Genomic DNA, 13,267 nt, shown 5'->3' with positions numbered 1-13,267 from the left:
TTAAGCAGGGATGAAAATTGATGTGCCCAGAACCAGATTTTAAAAGCAGATTCTCTTTGAAGCGTCTTTTTTCATACTACCTGATAAGCATCTTGCTACATGGAAGTAGCAGCAGTAAGATGGGTGGTATCAAAGAGAACTATCTGGAAACATTTATCTTCAATCCAAAATGGAGCCTTATGTTTGTCATAAATCTCCGTACTCTTCTTTTCCAGGTGACTACAATTGCAAAGTAGACTTTGCTTTGACACCTGATACCAGGACAATAGTATGTTACCATCCTTCTATAGACATTCCATATGAACGCACAAAACCTATCCCTTGACCAGATCCTGTGTATAATAATGAAGAAACACATGGTCAAGTGCTGAAAACTAGAGAAGAAAAAAGTGAACACCTTGAGCAAGAACCCATAATAGAACAACTTAGCAAAATGTTCTTTATACTAAGTACGGTTGGCATCTTCGTGGACATTAGCACAGATGTCAGAAGAAACTGGATGCTCCAGAAGACAGATGATATTGAGGTTCTTGGGGAATTAAAGAGAAATATTATCCTCTGCCTCATTTGCCATTGGAGAAAGTGCAATATGGTGTATGCACTAATAATAATAATAACATGTCTTTTCATATTAAAAAAAAACCCACAAAATCTTTAGGAGGCTGAGGTGGGTGGATTGCTTGAGTCAGGAGTTTGAGAGCAGCCTGAGCAACATAGACCCCATCTCTAAAAAAAATTAGCCAAGTGTGGTGATGTGTGTCTGTGGTGCCAGCTACTTGGAAGGCTGAGGTAGGAGGATTGCTTGAGCTCAGGAGGTTGAGGCTGCAGTGAGCGGTGATCATGCCTCTGCATTCCAGCCTTGGTGACAGAGCAAGACCATGTCTCAAACAACAACAACAAAAATCAAAATCTATGCAAAATTTAAACCCAGTCTTGCGCTAGTCTTGTGGGAATGAAGATTAATTTACCTAAAAATGCTCCTCTGGTTTTTGTAATTCTTTTTGTTACTTTTTAAAAATATAAATTTGGCCAGGCATGGTGGCTCACGCCTGTAATATCAGCTACTCGGGAAGCTGAGGCAGGAGAATCGCTTGAATCTGGGAGGCAGAGGTTACAGTGAGCCGAGATCCCGCCACTGCACTCCAGCCTGGGTGACAGAGTGAGACTCTGTCTCAAAAAAAGATAAAAAATATAAATATAAATTTAAGGGGTACAGGTGAAGTTTTGTTACATAGATATATTACACAGTGGTGAAGTCTGGGCTTTTAGTGTAACCATCATCTAAATAATGCACATTGTACCCCCTGATTTCCCATCCTTCACCCACCTCCCACCCTCCTACCCTCCCAAGTCTCCAGTGTCTACTATTCCACACTCTGTGTTCATGTGTACACATTTAGCTCCCACTTATAAATGAGAACATGCAGTAAAAAATATGGAACACGTCACAAATTTGCATATCATCTGTATCAGTCCACTTTGCATTGCTCTAAAGGAATATCTGGCCAGGTGCAGTGGCCCATGCCTGTAAACCCAGCACTTTTGAAGGCTGAGATGGGTGGATTGCTTGAGCTCAGGAGTTCAAGACCAGCCTGGGCAACATGGCAAAACCCTGTCTCTACAAAAAATACAAAAATTAGCCGGGTGGTGGCGCACACCTGTAATCCCAGCTACCCAGGAAGCTAACTAAGATGGGAGTTATCACTTGAGCCCGGGAGTCAGTTCCAAGATTGTGCCACTGCACTCCAGCCTGGGTGACAGAGCGAGATCCTGTCTCAAAAAAAAAAAAAAAAAAAGGAATACCTGAGACTGGGTAATTTACAAAGAAAAGTGGTTTATTTGGCTTACGGTTCTACAGGCTGTATGAGAAGCATGGCACCAGCATCTGCTGCTGGTGAGGCCTCAGGAAGCTTACAATCATGGTGGAAGGCAAAGCGGAGCCAGTGTGTCACATGGCAAGAAAGGGACAAAGCAAGAGAGAGAGAGAGAGGAGGTGCCAGGCTCTTTTAAACAACCAGAGAGAGAGACAGAGAGAAAGAAAGAGAGAGAGGAGGTGCCAGGCTCTTTTAAACAACCAGATCTCACATGAACTCAGAGTGAGAGCTCACTCACTACCATAAGGACAGCACCAAGCCATTCATAAGGCATCTGCTCCCATGATCCAAACATCTCCCATTAGGCCCACCTCCAACACTGGAGGTCACTTTTTTTTTTTTTTTTTTTGAGATGTAGTTTCGCTCTTGTTGCCCAGGCTGGAGTGCAGTGGTATGATCTCAGCTCACTGCGACCTCCACCTCCCAGGTTCAAGTAATTCTCCTGCCTCAGCCTCCCGAGTAGCTGGGATTACAGGCATGTGCCACCACATCTGGCTCACTTTTTGTATTTTTAGTACAGATGGGGTTTCACCATGTTGGCCAGGCTGGTCTCGAACTCCTGACCTCAGGTGATTCACCCACCTTGGTCTCCCAAAGCGCTGGGATTTCCGGCATGAGCCACCACGCCCGGCCTGAGGTCACATTTTAACATGAGATTTGGAAGGGACAAACCATCCCAACCGGCTGGGCGTGGTGGCTCACGCCTGTAATCCCAGCACTTTGGGAGGCCAAGGCAGGCAGATCATGAGATCAGGAGATCGAGACCATCCTGGCTAACACAGTGAAACCCCGTCTCTACTAAAAATACAAAAAATTAGCCAGGCGCAGTGGCGGGTGCCTGTAGTCCCAGCTACTTGGGAGGCTGAGGCAGGAGAATGGCGTGAACCCAGGAGGCGGAGTTTGCAGTGAGCCGAGATCGCGCCACTGCACTCCAGCCTGGGTGACAGAGCGAGACTCCGTCTCAAAAAAAAAAAAACATCCAAACCATCTGATCATCCTTGCGCAGGGGCCATGCTAATCTCTGTATGTTCCAATTTTAGTATATGCACTGCGGAAGAGAGTACTCACTTTTTATTTTGATACAATTTCAAACTTACAGAAAAGTTGAATGTACAAGGAATTTCCAAATACCTTTTCCCCAGATTCACTGATGTTACCACATTTGCATGTGCTTGCTCTCTCTCCCTCTGCTTTTTCTCTCTGCATATAAATGCATTTCCTAAGAATAAACACATAACCAACCAAATAATAGAGTTTCTATTATTTGTACTATTTTCACAAATAAAAAGGCCAAGGAAATGTGTGTCCTTTTCCTGTGATCCTGGGCCACAATTTCACCAGGTTCAGGATGCAAGGCCCTTTTCTGTATTCTTCGGACCTCTGTCATCTGAAAACACTGGCAAACCACCACTCCAGTGATGCTGCAATGTGTTAAGCTTCCCCTTAAGACCCCTGGCAGAGAGTAGCATATTGTGCACCAAGGTTGTGTGGGAAAAGGGGCTGAGATGAAGCCACCCCTGTAGAGCGGCTGCTTCTCGTGTACATGTGGGTCCACAGAGGTTTCTGTGACCCTGGAAGGCTGTCCAGCTGAGCTGACCTTCACCGGGGAACAGAATCTCCAGAGAAAGGCACTTAGCTGCCTACTGGGTCTCCACCCAAAGACTGCTGAAAATATTTCTTCAGAATGCTGAGCGCTGAATACCACTCAGCACGTGCTGGAGCCAGAGGTGGTTACACACGAGTCTGTCCTTGGAACTCCCAGGCTCTGAGCCACCATTATGCAAAGAGGACTGTTGACGGGTTTTCTTTTACTTTTCTTTTTCTTTTTTAATAGTTTTTTTGAGAAATGGGATCTGTGCTAAGGGCTTTGGGCAGGCCAGCTAGGAGGATAGAAGTTTCCCATTCGCTTGTGGACAAGGCCTGCGCCCATATAATCAACTCCAACCCACCTCCGACATCACCAGGGTAACATCCCTGCCCACTCTCTCCTCAGGCCTTCTGCATTACCAGACCTGGGGTCTTCCCCTCCCTGGATTTGAGGGCCCTGGACTCTTTGCAGCCTCTACCTCATGCCCAACCAGAACAAGCCTTGAGCACAGGCAAAACAGATTCCACAGTCTGCAGCCCATGGCAAAGAATTTCATGTCATTCCATCCTCCACTCCTCCCTTGGTCTGGCCTTGCCTTGAGACCCAGCCCTGGCTCCACGCAAGCTCCAGGGTTAATGATGGCCTTGCCCCTGCTACTCTTCCCTTCACTCTCAGACTCCCCTACCCCCTGGGCTGTTACTTCTTAACTTTTTGATTTAGAGAAGTTAGTCTCTCTGGGCCTGTTTCCTCATCTGAAAAAATGAGATAATGATATTTACCTTAGAGGGTGGTGGTGAGGGAGAAAGAAGACCAAGTGTGTGAACGTACATGACTGACCGTGCAAGTGTTAGCCAAATCCGAATCTTCCCCATGAAAGTGGCCAGAGCTTCGCCTCTCTCAGTTTACACTCTAGAAGTGCCCTGTGCTGAAGGTTGTAAACTGCTCAGTCAGTATCGACCGCTGAGGCTGATTTCTGTTGAAAAGATTATTGCCCATTTTTATCTATCAAATTGACAAAATTACTGAAGATAGGCCACAGGGAGTAGGGGAAAGGGCCTTCTTGTACACTAGTAGTAGCGGAATGAATGGGTACAATCTTGATACCGGGTATCTTAGTCTGTTTTCTGTTGCTTATAACAGAATATCTAAAACTGAGCAACTGATAAAGAAAAGAAGTGTGTTTCTTACTCTTACGGAGGCTGAGAAGCCCAAGGTCAAGGGGCTGTATCTGGTGAGAGGCTTCTTGCCGGTGGGAACTCTCTGCAGCGTCCCAAGGCAGAGGACAGCACCACATGGTGAGGGGGCTGAATGTGCTAATGTGCCAGCTCAGGTCTCTCTTCCTCTTCTTATAAAGCCACCAGCTCCCCTCCCATAGTAACCCATTAATCCACGAATTTATGAATGAAATAACCCATCTGTGAGAGAGCAGAGCCCTCATTATCCAATCACCTCTTAAAGGCCCCACCTCCCAATACTGCCACACTGGGGATTAAGTTTCAACAAGAGTTTTGGAGGGTACAAATATTCAAACCATAGCACCTATGTACAACAATTAAGAACATGCAGTGGGATGCGGTGGCTCTCGCCTGTAATCCCAGCACCTTGGGAGGCTGAGGCGGGTGGATCGCTTGAGATCAGGAGTTCGAGATCAGCCTGGGCAACATGGTGAAACTCTGTCTCTACTAAAAATACAAAAATTAGATAGGCATGGTGGCCCACATCTGTAGTCCCAGCTACTCGGGAGGCTGAGGCAGGAGAAATGCTTGAACCCGGGAGGCGGAGGTTGCAGTGAGCTGAGATCATGCCACTGCACTCTAGCCTAGGTGACAGAGTGAGACTATGTCGCAAAAAAAAAAAAAAAAAAAAAAGCAGTTCGAGACCAGCCTAGGTAACACAGTGAAAGCCTGTCTCTACTAAAAATACAAAAATTAGCCGAGCATGGTGGCCTGCGCCTATAATCCCAGCTACTTGGAAGGCTGAGACGGGAGGATCATTTGAACCTGGGAGGCAGAGGTTGCAGTGAGCTGAGATCACATCACTGTACTGCTGTCTCGGTGTACTGCTGCTCTGGCAAGACCCTGTCTCAAAAAATAAAGTAAAATAAAAAATTCAGTATATTTACTTTATTATTATTATTTTTATGAGTCAGAGTCTCGCTTTATCGCCCAGGCTGGAGTGCAGTGGTGCTCACTGCAACCTCCGCCTCCCAGGTTCAAGCGATTCTCTTGCCTCAGCATCCTGAGAAGCCAAGACTACGGGCACATGCCACCATGCCCAGCTAATTTTTGTATCTTTAGTAGAGATGGGTTTTTGCCATGTTAGCCAGGCTGGTTTTGAACTCCTGACCTTAGGTGATCTGCCCGCCTTAGCCTCCGAAAATGCTGGGATTACAGGTGTGAGCCAATGCGCCCAGCCAGCACATTTGTTCTAATTAAGCAGTTTCCCTTATAGGAGTCTATTAGAAATATTTACAAATGTGTACAAGGTCATATGACAAAGGCATTCACGGCAGCATTATTTGTAATGGAAAAGTATATGGAGACAATCTGAATGTCTAAAATTAGTTAAATTCTAGAGTTGTGAAACTGCCATGCTACAGAATACCATGTGACTGTCAATAATAATGACGGAGATCATTATGTACTGATGTGGAAAGATTTTATGCTTTTAAGAAAAAACAGCAAGTTACAGTATTATTTTCAGTTATATAAAACAGTACCTGGCATACAGTAGCTAATCAATAAATATTTATTGAGCTGAAAGAGCATGAGCCCAGCCTGTTAAAAACAAATGACCCCCCAACACACACTTATAAACAAGTCCACATATTTTCATGAAAAAAATGTTCTGGAAGGACAGTGACCACTGTCAATTGTGTTTATCCCTAGTGCATGAGCAGCTTTAACTTTCTCTGGCTCTGGTCTACACAGCCCACATTATGTGAGGTGAGTCCGCAGTGGGCCCACGCAGGCACCAGGCAGTTCACAGGTGTTGCCGCAGAGGTCTTTCGTCTGCACTCTCAGTGGGAAAGAACAGTAAAGCCCAACCACCCCAGCCACCATCCATGGTGACTTGCAGGTCATGGAGAGAAAAAAAAAAAAAAGGCCAAGGACAAAGATATGTAATTATTGACACTATTTTATTTATACCTAAGGAGAGACACCAAAGTATGAGCTCCCAAGGGCCAGGGCGTTGGGTGGACCAGACATTGTGGGCAGGTGACTTCTAAGGCTTGGAGAACCCAGGCCAGTGGCCACCCAGTATTCCCTGAGCACCTGTGGCTGAATCCTGAATGTCCTGGGTCTCTGCACTCAAAGCTTAAGGGAGAAACAAGGGGTGTCAGGCAGGGTCAGCTCTGAGGAGCAGGCGAGGTCCCAGTGGCCTGCCAGGGTGAGGTCAAAGGAGCTGAGGTCTGGGTAAGAGGACACTTCAGGTCAGTTACAGTAGCCTGAGAAGGACTGGCAGGCCTCCCTGAGGTCTTGGAAATAAGTCTAAAAGAGTGTGGCTTTAGAATATTTAGAAGGACTTTTTGAATATTTAGGAGACATAACATAGTTTGGCGAGACTTTAGAAGAAGAGGGCTCAGCCATACATAGTGGCTCATGCCTGTAATCCCACCACTTTGGGAGGCTGAGGTGGGCGGATTACCTAAGGTCAGGAGTTTGAGACTAGCCTGGCCAACATAGTGAACCCCGTCTCTACTAAAAATACAAAAATTGGCTGGGTGCAGTGGCTCACGCCTGTAATCCCACCAATTTGGGAGTCGAAGGTGAGTGGATCACGAGGTCAGGAGTTCGAGACCAGCCCGGCCAAGATGGTAAAACCCCATCTCAACTAAAAATACAACAAAATTAGCCAGGCACAGTGGCAGGCGGCTGTTAATCCGAGCTACTCGGGAGGCTGAGGCAGAAGAATTGCTTGAACCTGGGTGGCAGAGGTTGCAGTGAGTCGAGATCGTGCCACTGCACTCCAGCCTGGGCGACAGAGTGAGACTCCATCTCAAAAAAACAAAAAGAACAGCTTGGCTGGGCATGGCGGCTCATGCCTATAATCCCAGCACTTTGGGAGGCTGAGTGACGGGAATGCTTGAGCCCCAGGAGTTGGAGACCAGCCTGGGCAACATAGCGAGACTCTGCCTCTACAAAAAATTAAAAAATTAGCTGGGCATAGTGGCATAGGCCTGTAATCATAGCTACACAGGAGGCTGAGGCAGGAGGATTGCTTGACCCCAGGAGGTCGAGGCTGTAGAAAACCTGGGCAACAGAACAAGACCCAGTCTCCAAAAAAAAAAAGAAAGAAAAAGAACAGCTTGATGAATTTTTCCAAAGGTATACACCCATGTAACCACCACCCCAATGAAGACAGAGCCTTTCCATCATTCCAGAAAGTTCTCTCATGCATCTTTGTAGCCAATTGCCCCAACCCCCATAAGCCCCAGGCAACCACTGATCTGCTGTCCCTATAGCTTAGTTTTGTCCATTCTAGAATTTTACATAAATCCAGTTATACAGTACATATTCTTTTGTGTCTGGCTTCTTTCACTCAACATAATATTTTTAAGATTATGCATGTTGTGGCTGGGCGCGGTGGCTCACGCCTGTAATCCCAGCACTTTGGGGAGGCTGAGGTGGGCGGATCATGAGGTCAGGAGATCGAGATCATCCTGGCTAATACGGTGAAACCCCATCTCTACTAAAAATACAAAAAATTAGCTGGACATGGAGGCGGGTGCCTATAGTCCCAGCTACTTGGGAGGCTGAGGCAGGAGAATGGCATGAACCCGGGAGGCTGGAGCTTGCAGAGCCGAGATCGCGCCATCACACTCCAGCCTGGGCAACAGAGTGAGACTCCCGTCTAAAAAAAAAAAAAAAAAAAAAAAAAATATTATGCATGTTGTGTGTATCAATAATTTGTTCTTTTAAATTACTGACTTGTCTTTAATTGTTCTGGATATACCACAATTTACTTATCCATTCTCCCATCAACTGATATTTGTCTCCAGTTTTTGGCTGTTGTGAATAAAACAGCTATGAACATTCATGTACAGCTTTTCTGTGAATATACGTTTTCATTTATCTTGGGTAAATACCACAAAATGGAACTACTGTTATGTCTGTTCGTTTTATTTTTGAAAAATGCCAATATGTTTTCTAAAGTGGTTGTCCCATTTAACACTCCCACCAGCAATGAATGAGAGTTCTAATTGTTCCATGTGTTCATCAGGACTTGGTAGTATCAGTCTTTTTAATTTTAGCCATTCTGGTGGGTGTGTATTTCACTGTGGCTTTAATTTGCATTTCTCAGTTGGCTGTTGATATTGAGCATATTTTCATTTGTTTATTGACCCTTTTTATATCCTATTTAATAAACTATCTTTTACCTATTTATTTTTATAATTCAAAAAATTTGTTCAACACAATTTTACTGAAGTAGTTGAGGTAATTATGGTTGTTTTCTTTTTACAGGTAAGGAAAATAAATCCAGAGAGACTTATCCATCTTTTCCTTTTTTTTTTTTTTTTTTTTTTGAGATGGAGTTTTGCTCTTGTTGCCCAGGCTAGAGTGCAATGGCGGGATTTTGGCTCACCACAACCTCCGCCTCCCAGGTTCAGGCAATTCTCCTGCCTCAGCCTCCTGAGTAGCTAGGATTACAGGCATGCGCCACTATGCCTGGCTAATTTTGTATTTTTACTGGAGACAGGGTTTCTCCATGTTGGTCAGGCTGGTCTTGAACTTCTGACCTCAGGTGATCCGCCTGCCTCAGCCTCCCAAAGTGCTGGGATTACAGGCATGAGCCACCGTGCCCAGCCCTTATCCACCTTTTCTTGTAACAGATAACCAGCAGCTGGCCAGGTACAGTGGCTCACTCCTGTAATCCCAGCACTTTGGGAGGCCGAGGTGGGTGGATCACCTAAGTGAGTTCAGGAGTTCAAGACCAGCCTGACTAACATGGCGAAAACTCCATCTCTACTAAAAATACAAAAATTAGCCAGGCGTGGTGGCATACGCCTATAATCCCCACTACTTGGGAGGCTGAGGCGGGAGAATCACTTGAACCCTGGAGACAGAAGTTGCAGTGAGTGAGACTGCGCCACTGCCCTTCAGTCTGGGCAACAAGAGCAAAACTGTTTCAAAAAAAAAAAAAAAAAAAAGAAAGAAAGAAAAGAAAATCAGCAGCTTGTGGCAGCAACTCTGAGTTATGCTGAGCAACTGTCTGTACTGCAAAGGTAGGGACTGTCCTCCTCAGGCTTTGCTGGGTGACATCTACATGCTTAATGGGCTTTACTCAAGGTACCCAAGTGTTTGAGAATAAACTAGAACCCTCTGATATTTTAGCTCCCTGCCCAGTAACATTTAAAAAGCAGATGTACACCTAAATTAATGGAAAGACGTTTTATGTTCATTTATCAGAAAACTTAACATGGTTAAGATGCCAGTTTTCCCCAAAATGATCTACAGATTCATTGCAATCTACAGTAAAATCACAGCTGGATTTTTTGGTAGAAATTGACAAGCTGATTCTAAAATCATATAGAAATTCCAGGAATCCAGAATAGCCAAAACAGTCTTGAAAAAGAAGAACAAAGTTGGAGGGCTCATACTTCCTAATTTCAAAACTTCCTATAAAACCGTGGTAATCAAGACAGTGTGGTACTGCCATAAGGACAGACATAAAGCAATAGAATAGAATTGTGAGTCCAGAAATATACCCTTATATTTATGATTAATTGATTTTCAACAAGAGTGCCAAGACAGTTGAATGGAGAAAAAAATAGTATTTTTAACAAATGATGCTGGGACAACTGGATATCCAATTGCAAAGGAATGAAATCGGAGCCCTATCTGACACCCTACATGCCATATATTTCTTTTCTTCTCTTTTTTTAATAATCTGCATTACTTTGGAGAAACCATATATTTCTTAGAAGAAATATAGGAAGAAAATATAGGGATAATATTTGTGACCTTGGGATTGGCCAAAGCACAAGTGACAAAAGAAAAAAATAGAAAAACTGGACTTTATCACAATTATAAATTTTGGTGCTTCAAAGAACACCACCAGGAAGGTGAAAAGACAATTCACAGAATGGCATAAAATATCTGCAAATCAGATACCTGATAAGGGACTGCTATCTAGAATTTATGAAGAACTTTAACAACTCAATCATAAAATGACAAATAACCCAATTAAACAATGGGCAAAGGATCTGAGTAGACATAGCTCCAAAGAAGATACGGAAATGGCCACTAGCCATCATGGAAAGGCAAATCAAAACTACAATGAGATACCACTTAACACTCATTAGGATGGCTATTATCAAAAAGACAGACAGTAACAAGAGTCTGCGAGGATGTAGAGAAACCGGAACCCTCTCATACATTGTTAGTGGGAACGTACAATGGTGCACCCACTTTGGAAAACAGTCATATGATGCAGCAATTTCACTCCTAGGTATATCCCACACAAAAACTTGTATATGAATATTCATAGCAGCATTATTCATAGTAGCCCAAAGTGGAAATAACCCAAATATCCATCCATTGATGGATGGATAAATAAAATTCCATACAATGGAATATTGTTTGGCACTACAAAGGAATGAAGTACTAATACATGCTACAACATGGACGAACCTTGAAAACGTTATGCCGAGTGAGAAAAGTGTCACAAAAGACACGCGTTGTATAATCCCACTGAGAGGAGACAGCGTGCTGGCAGTCCTCAGAGCCCTCGCTTGCTCTGGGCACCTCCTCTGCCTGGGCTCCCACTTTGACGGCACTTGAGGAGCCCTTCAGCCCACCACTGCACTGTGGGAGCCCCTTTCTGGGCTGGTCAAGGCTGGAGCCCACTCCCTCAGCTTGCAGGGAGGTGCGGAGGGAGAGGCGCGAGAGGGAACCGGGGCTGCGGGCGGTGCTTGCCGGCCAGCTGGAGTTCCGGGTGGGCGTGGGCTTGGCGGGCCCCGCACTCGGAGCAGCAGGCCGGCCCTGCTGGCCCCGGGCATGAGGGACTTAGCAGCCGGACCAGCGGCTGCGGAGGGTGTACTGGGTCCCCCAGCAGTGCCAGCCCACCGGCGCTGTGCTCGATTTCTCACCGAGCCTTAGCTGCCTTCCCGCCGGGCGGGGCTCGGGACCTGCAGCCCGTCATGCCTGAGCCTCCCACCCACTCCAAGGGCTCCTGTGCAGCCCGAGCCTCCCTGACGAGCACCATCCCCTGCTCCAGGGCGCCCAGTCCCATCGACCACCGAAGGGCTGAGGAGTGCGAGCGCATGGTGCGGGACTGGCAGGCAGCTCCACCTGCAGCCCCGGTGCAGGATCCACTAGGTGAAGCCAGCTGGGCTCCTGAGTCTGGTGGGGACGTGGAGAGTCTTTGTGTCTAGCTCAGGGATTGTAAACGCACCAATCAGCGCCCTGTCAAAACAGACCACTGGCTCTACCAATCAGCAGGACGTGGGTGGGGCCAGATAAGAGAATAAAAGCAGGCTGCCCGAGCCAGCAGTGGCAACCCGCTGGGGTCTCCCTCCCCACCGTGGAAGCTTTGTTCTTTCGCTCTTTGCAATAAATCTTGCTAGTGCTCACTCTTTGGGTCCACACTGCTTTTATGAGCTGTAACACTCACCGCGAATGTCTGCAGCTTTACTCCTGAAGCCAGCGAGCCCACGAGCCCACAGGGAGGAACGAACAACTCCAGACACGCCGCCACCCACCAGAAGGAAGAAACTCCGGACACAAGCAAACATCAGAAGGAACAAACTCCAGACGCGCCACCTTAAGAGCTCTAACGCTCACCGCAAGGGTCTGCGGCTTCATTCTTGAAGTCAGTGAGACCAAGAACCCACCAATTCCGGACACACCATCTATATGCAATGTCTAGAATAGGCAAATATATAGGGGAAATGAGGAGTGACTGCTAATGGATATAGGGTTTCTTTTTCGCGGGTGATGAAAATACAGTTGACTCTTGAACAACACAGGTTTGAACTGCACTGGTCCACTGATGGACAAAGTTTCTTTTGACTGTGCCACCCCAAGACAGCAAGACCAACCCCTTTTCCTCCTCCTCCTCAGCCTACTCAACGTGAAGATGACAAGGATGAAGATCTTTATGATGATCCACTTCCACTTAATGAATAGTAAACATAGTTTTTTCTTTCTTATGATTTTCCTGATAGCATTCCTTTTCTCTAGCTTAATTTATTGTAAAAGTATAATACATATAGCATACAAAATATGTGTTAATCAACTGTTTATGTTATCAGTGAGGCTTCTGGTAAACAGAAGGCTATTAATAGTTAAGCTCTGGGGGAGTCAAAAGTTATACATGGATTTTCAGCTGCAGGGAGGCTGGTACCCGTAACCTCCACGTTGTTCAAGATTCAATTATATTCTAAAATTGATTGTGGTGATGTTGCAGAATTCTGTGAATATACTAAAAAATACTGAATTTTACACTTTAAACAATTTCATGAATTATGAAAAAGATTGTGCAAATGTCCACTTTTATAAATCATTGCAAATTTTCTTAATTGGAAAATGATTTTATAAATAAAGTTGCACTATTGCTTTGTAGACGAAGTACTTTTATTATAAGCCTACAGAGCAGAATGCAAAATGATACCATTTATGAATTCATGTCAGTAGTTATTTGGTGAAATTATATCAGTATAGTGCATTGATCCTGCTTCAAAGCAGGTATAGAAAGGATTTCCAATATGATGAACAACGTGTGGAGTGAAAAGCAGAAGAAAATATGCATAGAATTGGGTACACAGTAAATGTATTTTCTTCAACATTGTGTTCTGTTCATA

At 45.2% G+C, this 13,267-nt stretch overlaps 1 protein-coding gene, 1 long non-coding RNA gene and 2 pseudogenes across 2 annotated transcripts in view; 2 read left to right on the top strand and 2 right to left on the bottom strand.

Moving 5' to 3' along the window:
* Positions 1-975, top strand: part of CCDC32 (coiled-coil domain containing 32) — a 33,582-nt gene extending 32,607 nt beyond the window's left edge. Inside the window, exon 4 of the mRNA XM_054531394.2 lies at positions 216-975. Coding sequence (XP_054387369.1) covers positions 216-219 — 4 coding nt within the window. The 3' untranslated portion in view covers positions 220-975. The remainder of the gene's footprint in view (positions 1-215) is intronic.
* LOC129050089 (uncharacterized) overlaps positions 1-13,267 on the bottom strand; it is a 77,735-nt gene that overhangs the window by 22,665 nt on the left and 41,803 nt on the right. The window lies entirely within an intron of this gene.
* Positions 97-975, top strand: LOC112129089 (large ribosomal subunit protein mL42-like; annotated as a pseudogene).
* Positions 2,839-2,938, bottom strand: LOC112129141 (U6 spliceosomal RNA; annotated as a pseudogene).

Source organism: Pongo abelii, chromosome 16 (genome assembly GCF_028885655.2).
Source record: "Pongo abelii isolate AG06213 chromosome 16, NHGRI_mPonAbe1-v2.0_pri, whole genome shotgun sequence".
Taxonomy (NCBI): Eukaryota; Metazoa; Chordata; class Mammalia; order Primates; family Hominidae; genus Pongo; species Pongo abelii.
Note: the sequence above shows the minus strand (reverse complement) of the source record. Positions and strands in the feature narration are given on the sequence as shown.